At 41.9% G+C, this 15,809-nt stretch overlaps 1 protein-coding gene and 1 pseudogene across 9 annotated transcripts in view; one reads left to right on the top strand and one right to left on the bottom strand.

Annotated features, from left to right (window-relative positions):
- CPAP (centrosome assembly and centriole elongation protein) overlaps positions 1 to 15,809 on the top strand; it is a 74,560-nt gene that overhangs the window by 35,975 nt on the left and 22,776 nt on the right. For all 8 annotated transcript variants that reach the window (XM_084878534.1, XM_084878536.1, XM_084878535.1 and 5 more), the window contains one exon: positions 9,344 to 9,509. In XM_084878534.1, the coding sequence (XP_084734660.1) occupies positions 9,344 to 9,509 (166 nt within the window). The remainder of the gene's footprint in view (positions 1 to 9,343; positions 9,510 to 15,809) is intronic.
- On the bottom strand, positions 1,018 to 2,742 carry LOC311619063 (NEDD8-activating enzyme E1 catalytic subunit-like; annotated as a pseudogene). Its single transcript has one exon. The product of its transcript is annotated as an NEDD8-activating enzyme E1 catalytic subunit-like (transcript).

Genomic DNA, 15,809 nt, shown 5'->3' with positions numbered 1-15,809 from the left:
CCCCAGTCGCAGGCTGCTGCTCTATCCACTGAGCCAAACCAGCTAGGGCTGGATTCCTTTTATTTCTTCTTGTCTGATCGCTGTGCTAGGACTTCCAGTACTATGTGAATAAGAGTGGTAAAAGTGGCCATCCCTGTCTTGTTCCTGTATTTAGGAGAAAAGGTTTTAGTTTTTGCATGTTAAGTATGATATTTGCTATAGGTTTGTCATATATGGCCTTTATCATGGTGAGATATGTTCCCTGTATTCCAACTTAGCTGAGAATTTTTATCAAAAATGGATGTTGGATTTTGTTGAATGCGTTTTCTGCTTCTATTGATATGATCATGCGGTTTTTGGAATGTGCCCTTAACTAGAATTGAACCTGGGGCCCTTTGGTTCACAGGCTGATGCTTTAGATTCTGAGCCAAACCTGTTAGGGCTGATCTTTTTCTTTTTTTTAATTGGAGCTATTTTATTTTATTAATATATTTTATTGATTATGTTTTTACAGAGAGGAAGTAAGAAGAGAGTTAGAAACATTGATGAGAGAGAAATATCAATCAGCTGCCTCCTGCACACCTCCTACTTGGGGATGTGCCCACAACCATGTACATGCCCTTGACTGGAAACGAACCTGGGACCTTTCAGTCCTCAGACCGACGCTCTATCCACTGAGCCAAACTGGTTAGGGTGTAAGGCTGATCTTTTTAATATATAGCTGGATCTGATTTGCTAATATATATATATATATATTTTTAAACAACCATGTCTTGACTTTAATGTTGCATATACTGGCCTTTATGGCACCTCAAATAAACACATGAAAATATTTCTTATTTCCATGCACAGGTATTCAGATCTAACACCATTTACAAATTATCATGGACAAGATAACCTTTGCAAAAGTTAATATTCATTTGAACATCACGAATAAATGAATATTAAAACAAGCAAGATACAGACTATGTTCAATATGCACCAGATGTCAAGTTGTAACATTTAATGTTATTTAGAACTTAATTTTCTTATTTTCTTTAAAGGGACATCTTTTGTTTATGTGGGTGCTCAACTGAAAACTGAGGAATGCACTCTTTGACCATAATAACAAAATCCACACACCAGAGGGTATTTGTCTCCTCTAAAAGCTATACATTTTTTGCTCATAATCTCTAAGCATCATTTCCCATATTATTAATGAAAATGCTTACAAGCACCAACCCCAAATTCTGTCTTCAAGGGAAAGTTATTTAAAAAAAGAGTGGCTCATTATGTTTAAAAAGAAAAAAATGTCAAATTTCAGCAATACTAATGCTAAAAAATAATTTTCTTAGCATCCACAAAGTATAGTATTTTTATACATTTTATATTATGTGCAGATTTATTTTCCTTAAGAAGTAAAATGAAGTTTGAATAGTACTGTCTGTGGTGTGGTGACATCAGCAACTGTCAGTTCTTGTCCCTCAACAAGTCCCAATTCTTTCAATGTCTTGGAGAGATTTGGCCTTGTTCGTTCTTCAATAGAGGTTACTGACTGTAAGTAAAGGGTTCTGTTTTTTCCCTGTAATGTTGCTGTGATGGCTGGAGATTTCATCTGTAGAGAAGCACTATTGATTAGATAATCCAAAACCTCCTGTAGTCTTGCTAATGGAGAAAACTGAATATTTTGCGGAAGCTGGCTACAAGCTGGACAGTTTCCTTTCTCTCTGCTTCAAATGTGTATGTGTACAGTCCATCTACATCATTGAATACCAAGTAATTATTAAGGGGAATATATGCGCTTGTGGCTATTTTAAAAACTTCAGTGGCACACACAGCTGCAATGACTGCATTTGTGGAAGCTACTGCAGGAATGATTCGTTTTACTACCCCTTGAGTGAGTCTATATGTAACACCCCTAATGTTATAGTGTGATGCTTTCTCTAGGGATTTTTGGAAAATCCACTGAATATGATCAGGATCATCCCCATCTACTGGAACCCCTTCTCCAAAAGGATTCTCCTCAGGCCACAGCAGTAGCCTTACATACTCAGTACAGTGTTCCGGCAGCCTGGGCATAGATGCAATGGTGCACATGGGAAAATTAACCTCTGGCGATACAGCTCCAGTGTGCATTCAATGCAAGCAGTCATTCCAGGCAGAATTACCCGGGCATTTCCTTTAAAACCTTCTGTCCTCCCATCTATCAAAGGGACAATGGAGCTTGGATCTAATACACCATCTTCATAATTGAGAAGAGATATCAGTATGCCATTTATCCATCTTCTGGCTGTGATAGAGTCCAGTCCACATACAATTATATGAAATTGTCAATAGAACGTGTCATTAAAATCCTGGATCTTGTTGAAATGTGGAATAACAGTGCAATTAGGAACTCTGTCATTTAGAAATTCTGCAGCAACTTCAGCTTTAGGTCTTCCAACATCTTTAGGCCTAAATAAAAACTACCTATTTAAATTGGAAACATCTATAGTGTCCGTGTCTATAACATGATTCTGTCTAAAACCAGAGAAAGCCAGATTTTTCAGGAGTTCACATCTTAAGTCCAATGACTAGAACTTTACATGTATCTAACAAAAACTGGAGAGATTCAGTGCTCGGTTCGAAATCAGGGTGTGTGAAGGGTCCAGATTGCTCGAGGAACTTCTTTACATGGTTCCAGCGACTGTCCCAGTCTCCAGTGTCCCCACACCCACCATCAACAGCCATTTTCTCAGCCAGCAGCTCCTCTATTCTCCTTTTCTTCTCCTTGCCATCTGCCATATCTGATTTGCTAATATTTTGTTGAGGATTTTAGCATCTATGTTCATCTGGGTTATTGGCCTGTAATTCTCTTTCTTTGTAGTATCTTTATATGGTTTTGGAATTAGGATAATGCTGGCCTCATATAAAGAGTTTGGAAGTGTTCCTTCCTCTTGGATTAAAAAACAAAATTTTTAAAATGTATCTTTATTGATTTGAGAGAGGAAGGAGTGGGAGAGATAGAAACATCAATGATGTGAGAGAATTATTTATTGGCTGCCTCCTGCACGCCTCCTACTGGGGATCAAGCCTGCAACCCAGGCATGTGCCCTAACCAGGAATCGAACCTGTGACCTCCTGGTTCATAGGTCAATGCTCAACCATTGAGCCACGCCAGCTGGGTAGTGATGAACTCCATTAGCCTTTTTTTGTCTGGGAAGCTCTTTATTTGACTATTTTGAATGATAGCCTTGCTGGATATACTAATGTTGTTTTCTGATCCTTGCTTTCCATTACCTTGAGTACTTCATGCCATTCCCTTCTGGCCTATAGAGTTTCTGATGAGAAATCAGATGACAGCCTTATGGGAGCTTCTTTGTAGGAGCAGTTTGCTTTTCTCTTGCTGCCTTTAAGATTCTTTGTCTTTAATTTTTAGCATTTTAATTATGATATATCTGGATGTTGGCCTGTTTGGGTTCTTGTTTGGGATTCTCTGTGCCTCCTTAACCTGTGTAACTTTTTTATGCTATTATTTTTTCTTCAAACACGTTCTCTATTCCTTTCTCCCTTTCTGCCTCTTCCAGTGTACCTGCTATTTGAATATTGTTATGTTTCACGCTGTCCCTTAAACTGTCCTCCTGTATTTTAATTGTTTTTTCTTTTTGGTTCTCTAATTGAGTGAATTTTTTCAACCTGTTTTCTAATTCACTGATTTGATCCACAGCTTCCCCTAATCTGTGTATTCCTTCCAATGTCTTCTTTATTTGTGCTATGTCATTCTTTATTTCTGTTTTCATAGTTATTATATCTTTTCTCATGCTATTGAGCATCTTTACCATCATTATTCTGAACTCTATATCAGATAAATCTCTAATCTTTGTTTCATTTATCTCTTCTTCTGGAGAGTTCTCTGATCCTTTCATTTGAGGGTATTTTTTTGCCTCTTCATTTTGGCTCCCTATTTGAGTTTGTTCCTATGTATTAGTAGATCTGGTAGGGCTCCCAGTCTTGGTTAGATGGCTTTATGTAGTAGTTGACCTGTGGCACCCAGTGGTGCAGTCTCTCTGATTACCTGACCTGGATGCTCGGATGTCCATTGTGCATCAAGCCCTCTAATTGTAATTGAGTGTTGATTGCTTTTGGCTCATGCGTGCATGGGCTTGCCCCTCAGACTGGCTGACAGTAAGGCTCAACCTAATAGCATGCAGGCTGCTGTATCACTGCATGTCACACAGTGGAATTAACTTCAGCAGGGAGCCCGCCAATATCTCCCTTCTGGTATACTGCTTGTGAAGCTGGTTAGATCCTGCTCTAATAAAGCTGTCCACTGGGTTTATTGATTTTGGGTCTCTTTGGAGGGTCTCTGGTGTATGCCAATGTCAGATGGTATTTGTGACTGGCCCTGAAAATCTTTTTTGGAGCTATCGGCGATCTAGATGTGTGTGGAAAGGTCCAAGCTGTGGGCCAAGGTCTTCAATTTCTAGCTCCAGAAGCAGGTCATGCAAAGACTCAAAGCACCCAGAGAACAGCTTTTGCTCTGGTTAATTATTAGTGTCTGTCATTTAGTGAATCTCAGGCTATAGAGCTTAGCAGCATGTAAACTCCACAGGGTGGGGTCGGAGGGTTTCTAATGGGTGGGACAGTTGCTCCCTGCTCTCCACCGGGCTAAAGTTGCATTGATGAGTAAGCTTTGTCTGTGAAAGCTGGTTTCTGCAGAATGGGGAAATAATTCAGCACAGGGATCTGGTGGCTGTTCTCCCAGAGCCACCAATCCCAGACCATCCTCACGCAGCTTTAGTTCACTCTGCCCATCCTCTGCTGGAGCCCAAGTTGAGTGGCTGCAAATGAAATTTATTGTGTTGGCCCTTTAAGAGGATGCCTGCATTTTTTTTTTTTTGCCCTCTCTTCCTCCCATATAGGACCTGGAGTGTTTTCACAGTAATATGTTATGTGGACATCTTTCCTGGTTCAGTTACTCTGGACTGGGGAGCCCACTTTGGGGTTTAAATCCCAGACTTCTCAGGGGAACCATCACCCCTCCCCGCCATGTGAGATTTCTCTCCAGAACTTCAGCTGCTGCCTGTAGGCACCCAGCCATTCCTCTTTACACTTTTTACCAGTCTTGATTTGACCTCTTCTTTATGTCCTTGGTTATATTCTCCTTTCTCCCCTGACTATAACTTTCAAATATCTGTCTTCCAGTTCAGAGATTCTTTCTTCTACTTGATTGAGTCTACAGTTGAGTATCTATTACTTTTTTTTTTTTTTTCATCCATTGTATTCTTAGCTTGACAATTTCTGTTTGTTACTTTTTTATAATTTCTCCTCAGTGAACTTCTTGTTTTGTTTCATGTATTGTTTTCCTGATTCTGTTGGGTTATTTGTCTGTGTTCTAATGTAGCTTGCTGAGTTCCCTTAAAACAGTTATTTTGAGTTATTTGTTAGGCAATTTGTAGATCTCAATTTCTTTTGGATCAATTTCTTGAGCCTTATTAGTTTCTTTTGGTGATGTCATGTTGACCTCATTCTTCATGATCCATGTAACCTTTTCTTGATGTCTTTGCATTTGAAAGAGCAAATATCCCTTCTTGTTTTGAGTACTTGGTTTTGGCAGGTCTTTACCTTCTCCTGCTAGATCTCTGGACTGATGAGTCTGCTTCCAGAATCACAGTTGAGTGGAGCCAAATCATGTGACTGCTTCTGGGTCACTTGTGGGGTTTATTGTTGTCAGGTCTGTTACCAGGGGTGTAGGTGGATATGGTTCATGCTAGATCCCTGGTTGGACAGGATGGCTTTTGGATCCATAGTCAGTTGGGGCTGGAGCTAGGTCATGGGGCTACTTCTGGGTCCACTGGGTCAGCAGGACTGTGTGCAACTACAGTACAGCAGTCTGCGGCCGGGTAACAGGGTTGTTTTAGGATCTATAGTTGGGACTGAGGTGTGTGGGCCAGTTATCAGGGGCACAGATGGGTGTTGCTCTTCACAAGTCCTTTAGTGGATGGAGCTGGGGCTGAGTCCATGAGGGACCTAAGCTGTTTGCATTCTGCAGCCAGACCATGTTTAGCACGTCTGCCCCTAGGGTATGGGCTTGCCTTCTCTCAGTGGCTGTCCTTGATCTTAAGTCTTCACCAAGTTTTCCCAACCTCCTACCTGAATCCTAGAGCTTCTACAAAAGCACTTACGTTCATGAATGCTATTGGATTGTTGTTCATACGGAGGGATGTGAACCAGGGACCTCCTATTCTATTCTCTTGCTATCCCTCTTCCTATGCTCTTAACACAGCATGAACAATGAAACTGGGCTGTGACAGTCCCTCAGCTAAATCAACATTCTTCTCAGCTAAATACCAAAGTCCTCACAAATGGTCTGTAAGAACCTAGTTAATCTGGTCCCCCCCCCCCCCCCCCCCCCCCGTCTCCTGCTCCTTGTTTAGCCACATTGGCTGCTTTGCTTTTCTTTGAACACATCAGGCATATGCCTACCTTAGGGTTTTTGCATGTGATGTTCCCTCTGTTTGAATTGTTTTGTCCAAATAACCTCATGGGTATTCTCACTTTCTTTAGGTTTTACTTCAAATATCATTTCAGCAAAATGACCCCATCTATAATTTTAATTTTCTATCCTGATATTTTTCATTTCTTGCTTAATTTTTTTCTTTCCACTACTAATCCTATATAACAAAAAGGTAATATGCAAATCAACCAAACGGCAGAACAGCCATTGGCAATGATGCACACTGACCACCAGGGAGTGGATGCTCAATCGGGCGATTGAGGTCTGCTGGCCAACCTCTTGGTCCCTTCCCCTGGCCGGTAGGCTCTGATTGCCCAATGGCGAGCAGGGAATTGGGTTGCTGGTAGCAGACATGGGCAGTGCTAGGCCAAGGCCCCTGCCCCACCAGTCGCCCCACACCAGAGGGCGACTAGCGGTGGGGGTGGGGTTGGCAAGCAGGCAGGAACGGCCAACCTCTTGGTTCTTCCCTGGCCGGCAGGCTGCAATTGCCCAATGGTGAAGGGGGACTGGGGGTGGGTAGTGGTGGGGAGCGGGGCCAGCTGCCAGCAATCGGGGAAGATGGCCCTGACTGTAGGCCAGTCCTAGGGACTGTACTTGTGCACGAATTTCATGTTCCAGGCCTCTAGTGTCCCATATATTTTACTTATTTCATTCTATTTTCTGTCTCTCCTATAAGATACTAGAGGCCTGATGCACGAAATACGGGCAAGGGGCTTGGCCCTCACCACCGTGGCGGCTTGCCTTGTCCCTTGCAGCCCCGGCTTTGTCTTGAAGGTCATCCAGAAGGTTGTTTGACTGTCTGGTCTAATTAGCATATTGTGCTTTTATTATTCTATATAATAAAAGAGTAATATGTAAACTAGCCATCACTCAATGACAAAATGGCGGTGCCCATAGCAGACGCTGGAGGCATCGCCCAGGCAACAGGAGCCCAGTATCTGCTCCTTGGCCTTGGAGGGAGGGCAGGGGTCTCTGGCTAGAGGATTGGGAGCTCAGTGTCTGAGCCACGGCTGTGCTGTGGGAGGGAAGGGACCTCACCCCGGCCTGCCATGCTGCAGGAAGGAAAAGGTCTGTGGGGTCGCGAGCCCAGAGTTCGCGAACCCAGGGTCGGTGCCCCGGCTTGCCATGCTGCGGGAACTAAGAGGCTTGTGGGGCCTGGGCTGCGAGCCCAGAGTCCCCGCTCCGGCCTGCCTTGTGGTGGGAGGGAAGAGGCCTTGGGAGCCCAGCGTCTGCGCCATGGCTGAGTGGCAGGATGGAAGGGACCTCTGGAGCCATGAGCACAGAGTGTGTGCCCCAGCCTGCCGTGCTGCGGGAAGGAAGATGTCTCCACAGAGTTCGCACGTCTAGAGTCCACGCCCTGGCCTGCTGTGCTGAGGGAAGGAAGAGGCCTGTGGGGCGGTGAGCCCAGTGTCCAGCGTCCACACTCTGGCCGGCCGTTAGGCAGGAGGGAAGGAACTGTAGGGTTGCAATGCTGACAGAGCCCTATGGGTGCCAGGGTCCTCCACCTGGAGCCCCCAGTCATAGCCCAGCAGCCCTAGTCACAGACTGGAAGCCCCCTGCCAACGGTCCAGACAGGACCAGCGTGGTGCCACAGGCGGGAGGGGTGGGGGAGGGTGTCTTGCAGGCATGCTACAGACATCAAATCACTGCTGCCGAGGCCATCCCCTCCTCCCCCCCAACACACACACACTCGCAAATATAATATTGATAGTATGGTCCAAGGGGGCGACTCCTGAGGCAAGGAAGCGGACCTGAAAGACCAAGTACCCTAGTACCTGAGCTGCTGGGCATCATGGGCCAGGGCCCTGAGGAGGCCTCAGGACAAGCATCTTCCCAGAGGCTGTGTGGAAGGAGGGGAGGAACCTCTGGCTAGAGGCCAGGTGAGGGATGCTGGCATCTTTGTAGGCCAAGACCAGGCTGAGGGACACACCCTTCCTACTCCCGTGCACAAATTTTGTGTACTGGGCCTATATAATAAAAGGGTAATATGCAAATAGACCAAACAGGAGAACAATCAAACAGCCAATCAAAGCATAATATGCTAATAATATGCTAAAAGGCTGCTCAATTGCTCGGTATGATACATACTGACCACGGGGGGCGGGGGTGGGGGGACAGTCAATTGGTTGACCAGCCGCTATGATGTGCACTGACCCCAAGGGAGCAGACAGTTGAGCAGTCGACCAATCACTATGACATGCACTGACCACCAGAAGGCAGATGGTCCAACTGGTAGGTTAGCTTGCTGTTGGTGTTGGCTGATTGAGACTGAGCGAGATGGGCCAGACACACCCTCGAGCCCTTCTGCAGCCCCTCCCTAGCCTGATGGTGCACTGGTGGGGTCCCTCAACCTGGCCTGCGCCTTCTAGCAATCCGGGACTCCTCGGGGGATGTCAGAGAGTGGGCTTCAGCCTGATCCCGCAGGCCACTCCTTTTGGGAAGGCACCAGATGCAGAGCTCATGGAATGATTGGGTGCAAGCCCTTGGCAGGCACAGTGGGGCCAGGATGAGTGGGAGTGGCAGGTAGGAGCTGCAGGCGACGTTGGACTGAGGGTTTTGGCCCGATCCCTGGAGGCCACCCAGAGGGATCCCACCCATGCACGGATTTGTGCACTGGGCCCCTAGTTATAGATAAGAGGCTTCAGAGGAGTAAGGCTGTTTAGTTATTCCACTGTGATTCCTCCAGTGTACTTGATTGATAGTAGGTGCCCAGTAGGTGCTTGTCGGGAGTGTGCTATGGATTGAAAATGGATTCACCAAGATTCCAGCTCCTCATTACCAGGCTATTCCTGGTGTTTCCTTTTGGTGCCACATGTTGATTATTATGTTTACTGAGATGGTTGTTCCCTTTAGATAATCTCCTTAAATAACATGGGTTTATCGTTTTAGGAAAGAAATCACAGACTTTGAACAACAGAAAGCAAATGAATTGGCTCGAATAAAAGAGTTTAAAAAGGAGGAAATGAGGAAGCTACAAAATAAACGCAAAGTTTTTGAAAAGTATGCTACAGTTGCAAGAACTTTTCCAGATAAAAAGGAACGTCTAGAAATACAGGTATACCAATACTTATATACTCATATGAATTAGAAAAGATTTCAGTTTTGTAAGAACCTTAGCATTATTTGATATGTCAAAGAGATATTGGGTATCAATTTATTAGTCATCTATTGATTCAACAAATTATCTATCTGAGACACTGCATCTGGAACATCTTTTTTTTTTTTTTTTTTAAATATATTTTATTGATTTTTAACAGAGAGGAAGAGAGAGGGATAGAGAGTTAGAAACATTGATGAGAGGGACTCATCGATCAGCTGCCTCTTGCACACCCCCCACTGGGGATGCGCCCGCAACCAAGATACATGCCCTTGACCGGAATCAAACCCGGGACCTCTCAGTCCGCAGTCTGATGCTCTGTCCACTGAGCCAAACCAGTTTCGGCTGAAACATCTTTTATAGTCTGACTTTTAAAGAGTAAAATATTCTCTTACTAAAGGTTTCCAAACAAACAGAAAGAGTACACTAATGACATAAATGAATTGATAAGCTAGGAGTTGGAAGATCACTGTTGTAATGTTGGGTTAACTTGTTGGACTTACCACACAACAAATACTGTTAAGTTTTGTTCATTTTTAATAATTTAAGGCCCATATACTGAATAGGTGTTTAATTCTAAAACTTATAAACTGATAAGCCAAGTTATCAGTCCTTTTCATTTCAAAGTTAGAAATGGACATGATCAGAGGAATGTAGTACTTACATAGAACTAATGCATTTCTAGCTAAAATAAAGAAAAATATTGGAGGTGAATGTATTCATGACAGTGGCATAGGCAAAGACTTCCGAGAGAAGACAAAAAAATAAGTATGAAAGAAAAAAATGGATATATTGGACTTCATTAAAAGAAAAACTTAATTTACCAAGAGAAAAAATTTAAATGTCTATCTCTTGTTTATAGCATGAAGTGCAAACTCATCTTCCACATCCATATTTTATTTATTATTATTATTATACTAGAGGTCTGGTGCACGAAATTTGTGCATGGGGGTTAGGGGTGGTGTCCCTCAGCCTAGCCTACACCCTCTTGCAATCTGGGACCACTGGCTCCTAACTGCTCGCCTGCCTGCCTGCCTGCCTCATTGCCCCTAACCACTCACCTGCCTGCCTCACACCTCTAACTGCTCACCTGCCTGCCTGATTGCCCCTAACTACCTCTGCCTGCCTGTCTGATCTCCCCTAACTGCCTCTGCCATAGGCTCCTGCCACAGCGGCTTCATCCAGAAGGTCGTTCCTCTGTCTGGTCTAATTAGCATATTACACTTTTATTATTATCTACACTAATAAAAGAGAAACATGCAAATTGACCATCACTTCATGACATGCACCAGCCAATCAGGAGCGAGTATGCAAATTAGCCCAACAAAGATGGATGCACCGCCCCCCACCCCCCATCTGCTCCGGGCCTCTGGGCAGCAAGCATGCAGGCGCGGAGCAGCTGGGAGGGGCAGGACACCTGCTATGAGGGGGAGGACGGGGGTGGAGGGAACTACAGGAGTGGTGCTCTGGCCAGAGAGAAGACTGAAGGCTCCTGCAGGAGTGAAGACTTGAAGGTGGCCGCCAGAGCAAAGGCCTGGGTCTCGCCTGCTGGAGGAAAACCGGTGTGGCAGCCAGGGGAAGGAAGGTCTATTACATGGATCTTCATGCAGTGGACCCCTAGTAGACATATAATTCTTTATTGTTGTAAGTATTCCATATGTCCCCTTTTTTCCTCTCTTGATCTCCTCCAGCCCACCTCCAGCTTCCTGCCTCACGCCTTCAGCACCCTATTGTCTGTGTCCATGCCTATCCATATTTTAAATACCAATATTTTAGAGTTCCATCTTTTGATTTCTTTCTTTCTGTAGTATGCCATCTTTGAACAGTCTCATCTGCACACCTATAACTTAAGTTATCATATGGCAAGTTGATTAGTGTCTTTAATCCTATATTTTTACTCTGAGGGGAGAAACACATTTATTTAAAATTTTTATTTTTTAAATGTATTTTATTGATTTTTTACAGAGAGGAAGGGAGGGAGAGGTATAGACAGTTAGAAACATCGATGAGATAGAAACATCGATCAGCTGCTTCCTGCACACCTCCTACTGGGGATGTGCCCGCAACCAAGGTGCATGCCCTTGCCGGAATCGAACCTGGGACTCTTGAGTCTGTAGGCCGATGCTCTATCCACTGGAACAAACCGGTTTCGACACATGCCATGCTTTAGTTAATGCTTGGTTTATTAAATCTGATAGACTTTAACAATCTATTAAATTTATTATTTCAAAAAGATCTACAGTGAAATTTCTTACCCTTGCTCAGGCACCCAATTTTCCTCATTTGAGACGAGACAATGTTACCAATCTCTTGTATCTTTCCAGAGGAATTCTAAGCAAATGCATATATATTGCTAAATTAAAAAAAAAAAAAGGAAGTATATTGAAATCATTTGTATCTTAACATCAAGAACATTGTCATTCTTTATTTTATCATTGAATAGAATTGCATTATATGGATGAGCCATAATTAACTAAACATTTATGTTGTTTCCATTCTTTTTCTCTCTATTGAGAGTGCTGTCTTGAATTACTTTGTACACAAGCAGTTCACAATCATTCTTCTACTTAGTCATTTGGCATGTGGTTATTGAATACCTGTGATATAGAACGCATGTGCTGGGTATATAGGAGTGAACTAAACAAATTCATCTTGCCCCCATATATCTTATATACTCAAGAATATCTGTAGGATAAATTCCTGGAAGTAAATTTCTAGGTTAAAGAGGAGTGGTTGTACATTCATAGATAATGCCAGGTTATCTCTTCATAAGTATCATTTCAAGTTTTAATTCTACTAGCAATTATTAAGAACTAGAGGCCCATGCACATAATTTGTGCACTGAGGTGGGAGGTTTCCTTTAGCCCAGTGTGCACCCTCTCACAATCCAGGACCCCTCGGGGGATGTCTGACTTGCAGTCTGGGACCACTGGCTCCTAACCATTCTCCTGCCTGCCTGTCTGATCACCCCTAACTACTCTGCCTGCCTGATTGCCCCTGACCACTCTTCTGCCTGCCTGATCACCCCTAACTACCTCTGCTTCGGCCTCCACTGCCACCATTTCGTCTGGAAGGAACTGTCTGAAATAGTGTCCAGAATGTCATTCGGCTGTCTGGTCTAATTAGCATATTATGCTTTTATTATTATAGATGTTTTTTGCTCTTTAGACTAAAAATTGATATTAAACTTATTCGAATTTCTTTTTAAAATCTATAATCTAGATTATAGGTTATTTTTATAATCTGTGATAATACAAATTTATCATGACTTTGTGAATTCTTCAAATACTTTATTAAAATATTTTTAATTTATTGATTTGAGAGACATATATCAATTTGTTGTTCCACTTATTTAGGCATTCGCTGGTTGTTTCTTATATGTGCCTTGGCCAGAGATTGAACCTTCAACCTTGACAGACTGGGACGACACCCTAAACAATTGAACTCTCAGGCCTGGGCCACTTCAAATACTTTAAACAGTAGTTAAAATTAAATTCAGCTATCAGAAAAATTTTCACTAAATTTAAAACCATAATCTATTCTAAAATATCTGCATAATGGATTTGTCATTTCATATTTACTGTTCCCAAGTTTGCCAGGAGTAGAGTGATACTTACTTAGATACCTTGCTATGTTATAAAAATCTTAGAGAACCAAAGGGAAAATAACACCACCATCCATCTTAGACCACCCAAGATTATAAACTTGATTCCCCCCACTTTCCTCTCTTTGTCCTAGCTGAACTTTTTCTTCCAGTGTGATTCAAGCCATAGCAAATGAGCTTTATTTTCATTCTACTTACTTTGATGAGACTAACACCAAGTTTTTACTTTATTATAGCCTGGTGCCTTTCCTGCAAACCATTTATCCTCTTATCTTCTAAGCCTGTTCTTTCCAGTCTGCTAGTCATTAGCTACATGTGGCTATTTAAGTTTAAGTTAAATGAAATTAAATAAAACCAAAAATTCAGTTTTTCAGTGACATTAGCCACATTTCAGTTGCTCAGTAGCTGTTATGTGACTGGTAGTTATCACATTGGACAGTGCAGGTCCAGGACACATCCATCATTACAGAAAATTCTGGGCAGTGTTGATGTAGAGGTCTCATTTCCTAGAGAGTTGGTAAATTAGCTTTCCTCTTTAAGACATTACATAATTTCATAATTTTGAAAACTTTTTGAACCCTCTTTCTGCTTTGTTAATGTTGATTTAAGTATTGGACCCTTTTCAAAAGACTTGATATTTTGTGTAACCAGGGGTGTTCATTATTTCCTTTGGTTGTGGGTACAGTTCCTTGTTTTTCTTAGACTTTAGCTCATTCATAGTTTCCTATATTTATTCTTCTTTCTGCCTCTGCAATGTTATTATATACTTTAAAAACAGGTATATACTTAATCAGAAACAAATCTTTATTTATTGATATGTTTCCGATTACTAAATCATTAAAATATTAAACAAATCTATATTTATTGATATACTTTCAAATAATAAATCATTAAAGAGATGGTATATATGTACTCAGAGATAATGTCGATTTGGTTCTAGACCACCACGGTAAAGTGAATTTCACAAATCCCATGAATATTTTGGTTTTTCTTTGTATATAAAAGTTATGTTTACACTATATATTGTCTAAAAAACTACCCTGTTTCCCCGAAAATAAGACATCCTCCGAAAATAAGACCTAGCGCATGGAAAGATAAGACATCCCCTGAAAATAAGACCTAGCACAACTTTGGGAGAAAAAAATTAATATAAGACACTGTCTTATTTTCATGGGAACAGGGTATGTACATACCTTAGAGAATAGCATTATTGCCCCAAATGCTAACCAGCCTTCAGTGAATCATTATCTTTTTGCTGGTGGAACTTCTTGCCTCGGTGTTTATGGCTGCTGACTGATCAGGGTGGTGGTTGCTGAAATTTGAGGTGGCTGTGGCAATTTCTTAAAATAAGACAACAATGAAGTTTTCTGTGTTGACTGATTCTTTCACAAATGATTTATTTTTAGCATGAGATGCTATTTGATAGCATTTTACCCAAAGTGAAACTTCTTTCAAAATTGGAATCCATTCTTTCAAATCCTGTTACTGCTTTATCAACTAAGTTGATAAAATATTCTAAATCCTTTGTTGTCATTTTAACATATTCACAGCTTCTTCACCAAGAGTAAAGTCCATCTCAAGAAACTACTCTCTTTGCTCCTCATCTGTTAGTTTTACCATGAATTTGTAGCAATTCAGTCACATCTAGGCTCCACTTCTAATTCTAGTTCTCTTGCTATTTCCACATCTCCAGTTACTTCCTCCTCTGAAGTCTTGACCTCCTCAAAATTATCCATGAGGATTGGAATCAATTTCTTCCAAACTCTTGTTAATGTTTTGATCTCTTCCCATGAATCATGAATGTTCATAATGGCATTTAGAAAGGTGAATCCTTTCGAGAAGTTTTTCAATTTAGTTTGCCTAGATCCATCAGAGGAATCACTATCTTATGAATCACTATCTATAGCCTTATGAAATGTGTTTCTTAATTAGTAAGACTTGAAAGTCAAAATTATCCCTTGATCTAGGGGCTGCAGAATGGGTTGTTAGCAGCATGAAAACAACATTACTCTTGTACATCTCCATCAGGGCGCTTGGGTGACCAAATGCATTGTCAATGAACAGTAATTGAAAAGAATTTTTTTATTTGAGTATTAGTCTCAACAGTGGGCTTAAAGTAATCAGATTCGCTGTCATCCAGACTATGTTGTTCCATTTATAGAGCAAAGGAAGAGTAGATTTTGCATAATTATTAAGGGCCCTAGGATTATCAGAATGGTAAATGGGCAGTGGTTTCAACTTAAATTCACCAGTTGCATTAGCCCCTGACAAGAGTCAGCCTGTCCTTGGAAGCTTTGAAGCTGGGCATTGACTTCTCTTCGCTAGCTATCAAAGTCTAAATGGCATTTTCTTCCAATCTAAGGCTGTTTTGTCTACATTGAAAATCTGTTATTGAGTGTTACCATATTCATTAATTATCTTAGCTAGATCTTCTGGATAACTTGCTGTAGCTTCTAGATTAGCACTTACTACTTCACCTTGAACTTTTATGTTATGGACACAGCTTATTTCTTTCAACTTCATGAACCAACCTCTCGTAGCTTTAGACTTTTCTTCTAAGCTTCCTCACCTCTCTCAGCCTTCACAGAATTAAAGAGTTAAGAGTCTTGCTTGGATTAGGCTCCTTAAGGGAATGTTGTGGCTGGTTCGATCAT

Source organism: Pipistrellus hanaki, assembly GCF_964339955.1.
Source record: "Pipistrellus hanaki genome assembly, chromosome: 3".
Taxonomy (NCBI): Eukaryota; Metazoa; Chordata; class Mammalia; order Chiroptera; family Vespertilionidae; genus Pipistrellus; species Pipistrellus hanaki.
The sequence above is the reverse complement of the archived record's forward strand: the minus strand, read 5'-3'. Positions and strand labels throughout refer to the sequence as shown.